This window comes from Mauremys reevesii, linkage group 1 (assembly GCF_016161935.1).
Source record: "Mauremys reevesii isolate NIE-2019 linkage group 1, ASM1616193v1, whole genome shotgun sequence".
NCBI lineage: Eukaryota > Metazoa > Chordata > Testudines > Geoemydidae > Mauremys > Mauremys reevesii.
Window position 1 is genome coordinate 59711835 of NC_052623.1, and position 8917 is coordinate 59720751.

General features: G+C 50.1%; 1 protein-coding gene across 1 annotated transcript in view; it reads right to left on the reverse strand.

Moving 5' to 3' along the window:
- FOXO1 (forkhead box O1) overlaps window positions 1-1459 on the reverse strand; it is an 87280-nt gene extending 85821 nt beyond the window's left edge. The window contains exon 1 of the mRNA XM_039510171.1: window positions 324-1459. Within this exon, the coding sequence (XP_039366105.1) occupies window positions 324-935 (612 nt within the window). The 5' untranslated portion in view covers window positions 936-1459. The remainder of the gene's footprint in view (window positions 1-323) is intronic.
- Between the last annotated feature and the right edge of the window lie 7458 nt (window positions 1460-8917).

Below are 8917 nucleotides of genomic sequence, written 5' to 3' on the forward strand. Positions count from 1 at the left end.
GCGAGCAGGCTGCAAATCACTACGCTGCCCTCTAACTTCGTGCACTTCACCTACAGGGGCAAGGGAGCAGAATTTGCAGCGCTCTGCAACCGCCCTGCTTCCCCTCCAGCTCCCCGATCACTAGGGGGTTGCAATGCTCCGCAAACCCCAGTGCACCCTAAACCCAGGCACGCACCCCACTAGCGAGGGGCCGGGCGTGCGCTGCACCGCCCTGGAAGAAGCTTCCTGCCTCCTCTGAAAGAAGCGAGGTGGGAAGAGGCAAGTGTCCCCGCTCCTCCCGGGGCCCCGGGCCGGCCAGCTCTCCCCACGCCCCGCCGCCTCACCTTCCAGCCGGCCGAGCTGTTGCTGTCGCCCTTATCCTTGAAGTAGGGGACGCTCTTGACCATCCACTCGTAGATCTGGGACAGGGTGAGCCGCTTCTCCGGGGCGCTCTCGATGGCCTTGGTGATCAGGTCGGCGTAGGACAGGTTGCCCCAGGCGTTGCGGCGGGCCGAGCTGCTCTTGCGGGGCTGGCCGGGGATGGGACCCGCGGACAGGGCAGACACCGGCGGGTGCTGCTGCTGCGGGAGCGGCGGTCCGGGCTGCTGCTGCTGCTGGTGGAGGCAGCCGGCCTCCTGGCACTGGAAGTCCCCGCACAGGCAGCCGCCACCGGGAGCGGCCCCTTCTGCTGCCCCCGCGGCGGCCGGGGGCAGCGGCGGCGGCGGCTCGAAGTCCTCGCTCTCCTCCAGCAGCCTCAGGTTGCCGATGAAATCGACGCTGACTGCCGAGGCAGAGGCGGCCCCGTCGGGCTGCCCCCCGCAGGACGGCGCCGGGCTGGAGGTGGCCGAGCTGGACGGGTTGAACTCCGGTCTGGGCAGGGGCCAGGTGCAGGAGCGGGGCCGGGGCAGCGGCTCGAAATCGGGGTCGATGTCCACGAGCTGGGGCGCTTCAGCCATGGTGGTGGCGGGGAGGGGACGGCACGGGGGAGCCCGCTGGGCAGCCGGGGAGGCTGCCGGCAGAGAGCCCGCAGGGAGGAGCGGAGCGGGGCTGGGGGGAGCGCAGCGCTCCCGGGGCGAGCGGAGAGGGGGGGCGGGAGCCCCGGGGCAGGAGCCCGGAGAAGAGGGAGGGAGAAGGACACTTAGCTCCGCCACTTCATCAAGGCTCCCGGGGAGGGTCGGCGCTGCGCGGCCGTGGGGTCCGCAGGGCTCAGCGCGGCCGCCGGCTGCAGCCTGGCTCGCTCCCCCTGGTCGCGCAGCTGCCTGTTGAGTGTACGGGACGCGGCCGTGGCAGCAGCGACTCAGCGGCGGCCCGGCGGGGACTTACTGGAACTCCCGCCCGCCCCGCAGCCGCGGCAGGGCCCGCCTCCTCCCCCCTCCTTCGCCGTGTGATTGACGGGCCCGCCCGAGCCAATGGGCGCCCCACGCCGTTTAGGAAACGATTTGCCTGTCGTATTATGCAGAGGCCAATTTTCCATGAGGGTTTCGTGTGTGTGGCTGCTGGTAAGTCACTGAGGGGAGAGTGTTTGCGTGAGCCTGGCTCGGTGGTGCGGAGCCTGTAGCTGGAGCAGGCAGCAGCAGGGTTTGTTTACTACAAAATGAGCAGAGAAGAAGCTTTGGAGTTTGCTCCAGGGTTTTGCAGCAGCGGGACTCGCCTGGCTGCAAGAATCAGAGGGGTAGCCGTGTTAGTCTGGTTCTGTAGAAGCAACAAAGAATCCTGTGGCACCTTATAGACTAACAGACGTTTTGCAGCATGAGCTTTCGTGGGTGAATACCCACAGTGGGTATTCACCCACGAAAGCTCATGCTGCAAAACGTCTGTTAGTCTATAAGGTGCCACAGGATTCTTTGTTGCTTCTGGCTGCAAGAGTTTGTTTTCAGCTCTGTATGCACATTGCACTGATTCCTAGGCGGGCTTCCCTTGGACTGCTGCCCTGTAGTCATTAAGTGGCAATTATCACTGCAAGGTATTCCATTTATTGCGTGCAATCGGTTCTCTGGGTGTTTCCCCTATCACTCGGGTAATAAAACTAAATGACAGGAAGGATGGTCTAGGTTAGGGAGTTCGACCAGGGCTCGCCAGACCTGGATTTGATTCCCTGCTCTGTCACAAACCTAGAGTTGCTGCAAATCACTTATCTGGCGGTGTCTGGGTTCCCCCTATATATGCTGCACCCCCTGGCTTGAAGGAGTTTCCATCATGTACAGGGTTTACGGTTTGGTTCAGTGGCTGTTAGCACCCCCGCTGAACAAATGGTTCCAGCACCCCTGCTTCCCTCTGTGTAAAATGGACGTAGCAGTGGTTCCCTGCCTCGGAGGTGTGTTGTGAGGATTACAGTAATACATTAAGGACTGTGATATGCGGGGGGTGGAGCTGTGTTGGTCCAAGGATATTAGAGAGACTAGGTTGGTGAAAAACTGAAGAACCATTTAGCGCACCTCATGTACTCCAGAATGGACCATCTCAGACAGGAAATCATCACATGCACCTGCCTATTGGAAGAAAACAACCAGGAAACTTACCTAGACATCATGTAGGAAACACAAAAAAACTATCAACAGAAGTTGGTCTAATAAAAAATACCCACCTCGTCTCTTTAAGGATTGTGAGGTATTCATGGTAATGGGAGCTATACAAGTACCTAAGGTAGATAGAGAAAGACATGCAAATGTAAGCACGCACATCCTCTCTCCGTCAGTGGCATTTATTTTCTATCAAATCAATCTGCTATGTATGGTAGCTCTTACTTTCGCTTAACATGTGAGGGACTTTATTGTCTGGCTTTATTTTGAAAGGGAGAGCTCCTTAATGGACAATTGGTTTTAGGGTTGGTAAGAACCAGCATCCAACTCCCTCAGAGAGAGAATTTCTGCCAGCAGTGTTGGACTATGCCAGAGGTAGGCAACCTATGGCACACATGACGAAGGCGGCACGCGAGCTGATTTTTAGTGTCACTCACACTGGTCGGATCCTGGCCACTGGTCCGGGGGGCTCTGCATTTTAATTTAATTTTAAATGAAGCTTCTTAAACATTTTTAAAATGTTATTTACTTTACATACAACAATAGTTTAGTTATATATTATAGGCTTATAGAAAGAGACCTTCTAAAAACATTAAAATGTATTACTGGCATGCGAAACCTTAACTTACAGTGAATAAATGAAGACTCGGCACACCACTTCTGAAAGGTTGCCGACCCCTGGACTATGCAATGTCTGATCTGATGCACACAGTCAGCTTCTGTTACTACCACCGTCTATCCTGGCTTTGGATTTCTCCCTGACCACATGGAGATCCAGACTACTTGCTGACTGACAGCTGTAAGCAGCAACAAGGCCATTGAACTACTCCACCCACCCACCTGACATACACAGAACAGTCAACATGAGCATAAGAGACTCTTTGCAGTCTTGTCAGTCTGAGCCAGCCCTTGATTTAGATTTTAGAACATACAAAAGCATGATGCAATGTCTTTTCCTCCTGCACACAAAATCTATGGGATAAATTAAAAGACAGTTCTTCTAACACAGGCAGACGGTCTGTTCTTCCTGACAGCCAGTTGTTGCTCAGTAGTAAAAGCAGCCTGGGAGAAGTGAGGACCAAAGTGATTGCTGATGTAACTTCACCATCTTCCCTTTTGGCCAGTGTACTTTGCCAGGAGATGTGAACATTGACTTACGTTGCCTCTGTTTTTGCAGAATATATATTTTATATTGTGTGCCAGAACATGACTTTGAGATAATTACATTTTTAAATTAACAATTAACACATTTAGTATTCCTTTTCTCAGCCAACCCTAAGGCCACATAACTTAGTAGGGCTTTACTTTCCCCTCCCAATAAGACATCGGTTCCAGGATGTACATACAAAGGCCAGTATGTTCCAGGGAACATAGAAGTTTAAGTTCTATTTAAAATTAAAATAAAGATGTTTTCTTATAGAGAAAAGATCACAAAGGCTGATGCATGACTGCATTTCAACACTGCCTACAAATTGGCAACTCCAAATTTTAGAAGATCCCGTTTGTCCTTACTAGCAGCAGTACATTTAATAATGTACTTTTGACATGGAATAATAAATCACAACGTTCACCAGTAGCATCTGACAGTTCATCCTTAATTCTTATAATTTTATGTTTATATATTGAAAGAGTGTGAGCTTAGTCTAAAAAATTACCTTGCCAGCATTGCTGCCCTTCACCCATCCCTCAGACACTGAATACTGTAGTAAGGGAGGTATATAAGTACCTAAATAGGTAGTTGAGCATTGTGGCTTCTTGTTTCTTTCCAACTGTGTTTTTTCTAAATAAATGATTAGATGTAATACAGTACAAAGCTAGACACTTAAAACATTACTAACCCAACCACTCAGTGTTGAATCTCAAGGAGCCCACTGAGGCAGGGTTGCTTTCACCTTCCAGCCAGTAGATATGTTGCTGTTGCCCTTATCTTTAAATCAAGGCGGGCAATGTTTAAATGTAACTCATTGCTCCTATAAAAATAGATTTTGATCAGGAAAAACAATAATGAAGTCAGTAGAGTTAAGCTGGGTGCAGTGGGGTGTATCTACCTGGCACTGACCCAGCTGGGGTCAACTGCACACTGTGGGCTGAAGAGGCCATGCCCCCTTGCCCCTGCTAGGCATACTCGACCTGAAGACAGGCTATAAAAGGGTGTGGCCCAGCTCAGTTTATCCTGTCTGAGGAGGAGAGTGGATACATATTGCTAGCTCCTGCCAAGGAGTGGCTGGAGTTACAGACTGTGGAGGCCAAGCCAGTGGGATCAACAGCAGAACCCCTGCTGACCCTGGAGGACAAGAGTGAGCCAATGAGTGACACCCCCAGGAGAACTGACAAAGCAGGAACCCAGGGAAAGTGACTGTTAAAATAGGAAACTGAGCCAAATCATGGATCACTGGTTTCACAGGGCCCTGGGTCAGGAGCCATTGGAGAAGGGTGGGCCCAGGTCCCCCTACCATGCCCTACACATATACTGCTCAAGGATTGTGGCTATTAGGCCACGCTCCCCTGAGAGCAAGGGCAGCCCCAAGGACTCTGGCTACTACTAGGCAGCACTGCCCCGCTTTGTAGGTTAGGATAGCAATACCTACTCTAGCAATTTGAGCTGGAACCCATTATTTGTCACACGTGATAGAACACTCCATGATGGGGTGTATCTACCTCACAACTACACTGAGATAGCTCAGTGGTTTGAGCATGGGCCTTCTAGACCTAGGGTTGTAAGCTCAATCCTTGAGGGGGCCCTTTAGGGATCTGGGGCAATAATCAGTCTGGGGATTGGTCCTGCTTTGAGCACAGGATTAGACTAGATGACCTCCTGAAATCCCTTCTAACCATGCTATTCTATGATAACAGTGAGGTAAAACCAGTATAAGACAAAATTTAGGCCCACCATGTATAATTTGTACAATATACCATACATTCACATATAAATGTCTATAGTTTAAAAACTTTTCAAAATGTATGGTGAGAAGTGAGAAATCCAATCCAATTTGCAACAGTATGTGTCATGTTTATTTTCCAGAATGACAAAGGTGATTAAACCTTATTATAGGCTGGCTGGCTGTCAAATTTCAGGGTTTATTTGTTTTTAAGTTGTCATTTCTGAATTATATTTACATAAAACCAGTACATTTTAAAATATTTGTTTTAATTCTATAGAAAGAAAAATAGTCCCACCTCAGCCTAAAACCTTCCATGCCACGTTTCATTTTGGAAAAGAGTTATTTAGCAGTGTTACACAACATTACAGTGGTTTCCTGTAGTAAGAGAGAGCACCCAGATTTAAAGAAGCAAAGATGACATAATGAAAAGAGAGGAAAACTACAGTGCTGTGTGTACGGCCTGGTCTACACTACACGTTTATACCGAATTTAGCAGCATTAAACCGAATTAACCCTGTACCCATCCACACAACAAAGCCCATTACTTCAATATAAAGGGCTCTTAATATCGATATCTGTACTCCTCCCCGACGAGGGGAGTAGCGCTCAAATCGGTATTGCCATGTCAAATTAGGGTTAGTGTGGCCGCAATTCGATGGTATTGGCCTCCGGGAGCTATTCCACAGTGAACCATTTTGACCGCTCTGGAAAGCCATCTGAACTCGGATGCACTGGCCAGGTAGCCAGGAAAAGCCCCGCGAACTTTTGAATTTCATTTCCTGTTTGGCCAGCGTGGAGAGCTCACCAGCACAGGTGACCACGCAGAGCTCATCAGCACAGGTAACAATGCAGTCTCCTGAGAATCGAAAAAGAGCTCCAGCATGGACCGCACAGGAGGTATTGGATCTGATCGCTGTATGAGGAGAGGATTCCGTACTAACAGAACTCCGTTCCAAAAGACGAAATGAAAAAACATTTGAAAAAATTTCCAAGGCCATGATGCAGAGAGGCCACAACAGGGACTCAGTACAGTGCTGTGTGAAAGTTAAGGAGCTCAGACAAGCCTACCAGAAAACCAAAGAAGCAAACAGAAAGTCAGGGGCAGGGCTGAAAACATGTCGCTTCTACTCTGAGCTGCATGCAACTCTAGGGGGGTCCACCACCACTACCCCACCCCTGTCCATGGATTCTGAGGTGGGGGTGGTAATCTCAGCCATGGCTGAGGATTCTGTGGACAAGGAAGATGAGGAGGAAGAGGAGGACGAGCTTGCAGAGAGCACACAGCACTCTGTTCTCCCCAACAGCCAGGAGCTTTTTCTCACCCTGACGGAATTACCCTCCCAGCCCTCCCAAGCCACTATCTCAGACAATGAAGCCATGGAAGGGACCTCTGGTGAGTGTACCTTGTAAATATAAAAATTGGTTTAAAAGCAAGCATTTTTTAATGATTAATTTGCCCTGAGGACTTGGGATGCATTCGCGGCCAGTACAGTTACAGAAAAATCTGTTAACATGTCTGGGGATGGAGCGGAAATCCTCCAGGGACATCTCCATGAAGCTCTCCTGGAGGTACTCCAAAAGCCTTTGCAGAAGGTTTCTGGGCAGCGCTGCTTTATTCCGTCCTCCATGGTAGGACACTTGAGCACGCCATGCATGTAGCAAGTAATCTGGTATCATTGCATGACAAAGCCTAGCTGTGTATGGTCCCGGTGTTTGCTGGCATTCAAGCAACATCCCTTCTTTATCTCGCTGTGTTATCCTCAGGAGAGTGATATCGTTCATGGTAACCTGGTTGAAATTCAGGAATTTAAGTAAGGGGACAGAGATGGCCATTCCTACTGGGCTGTTTGCCTGTGGCTTAAAAGAAATCCTTCCCTGCAGGTAGCCAAGTGTGTGTGTGGGGGGGCAATTGGCGATGAGCTTTTCCGCGTTTGGCTATCAGGGATCTTCCCTGCTACCAGCCATGCGGTGTGTGGGGGGGGGAAAGGGGGGTGTTTAGCAGTGATCTTCCATGATACCAGCCACGCGGTGGGGGGAGGGGTAAAGCGATCATCCCAGAGAATTAGAAGGGGAGGTGGTTTCTGCTGCTGCACGTTAACAGAAAAGAAGCAGCACTCAACGGGCTTTGCTTGCTATTTGGGAAAGGAGGACGCTGGATATATGAAGGCTGCAGAAGACGAAAGACAATGGCTTACCATGGCCGCATGCAAGCCAAATTCTGCCGCCCAGACCTGCGTCTGTGATCTGTAACACCAAAGCCGCAGGCACTCAATATTAAGATGCAAAATGCGACCTTGTAGTGAAAACACATGTGCTATGTAAGGTGAATAGTGTTGTTCACCGTGAAAGAGTATGACCATTGTTCTCTAAAATGTATTTTTTTAAATACTTCTCTCCCTTTTTTCCCCTCCCTCATTCAGCTGCAAATTTTTTAAGCCTCCCTACTCCATCCCGAAGGCTATCTCAGATAAGGCGGCGGAAAAAAAAGACATGAGAAGAAATGTTTTCGGAAATCAAGGAAGTGACCCGCAATGAAAGAGCTCATCTGAATGAGTGGAAGGATGTGGTAGCAAAGTACAGGAAAGATGCCAGTGACCATGAGGACAGGAGGGACGAACGTGAGGACAGGAGAGACGCTCGAGATGAGAGGAGAGATGCTCGCGATGAGAGGTGGCGGCAGGAAGATCAGCGGCAGCGAGATGCAACTCTGGGGCTGCTGCGTGATCAAACTGACATGCTCCGGCGTATGGTGGAGCTTCAAGAACGGCACCAGGATGTTAGAGTGCCGCTGCAGCCCCTGTATAACCACCGTCCCCCCTCACCATGTTCCTTTGCCTCCTCACCTGCCAGACGAGTAATAACTCGTGGGAGTAGTCTCCGTGCAGCCGCCCACTCCACCCCAGTGGACAGCCCAACCAAAAGGCTGTCATTATTATGAAAAATTTTTAGTGGCCTTTTCCTTCCCTCCTATCCTCCTCCCAAACCCCACCCAGGCTACCTTGTCAGTTCTCTCCCTCTTTTTATAATTAAGTAATAAAGAATACATGATTTTTAAACAAGAGTGACTTTATTTCCTTAGAAAGCAAGCTGTGATCGAAGGGGTGGGTGGATTACAGGGAATGAGTCACTCAAGGAAGGGTGGGTTTCATCAAGGAGAAACAAACACAACAGTCACACTGTACCCTGGCCAGTGATGAAACTGGTTTTCAAAGCTTCTCTAATGCACACCGCTTCCTGGTGTGCTCTTCTAATCACCCTGGTGTCTGGCTGTGCGTAATCAGTGGCCAGGTGTTTTGCCTCAGCCTCCCACCCCGCCATAAAGGTCTCCCCCTTACTCTCACAGAGATTGTGGAGAATACAGCAAGCAGCAATAACAATGGGGACATTGGTTTGGCTGAGGTCTGAGCGAGTCAGTAATGTGCGCCAGCGCGCCTTTAAACGGCCAAATGCACATTCTACCACCATTCTGCACTTGCTCAGCCTGTAGTTGAACAGCTCCTGACTACTGTCCAGGCTACCTGTGTATGGCTTCATGCG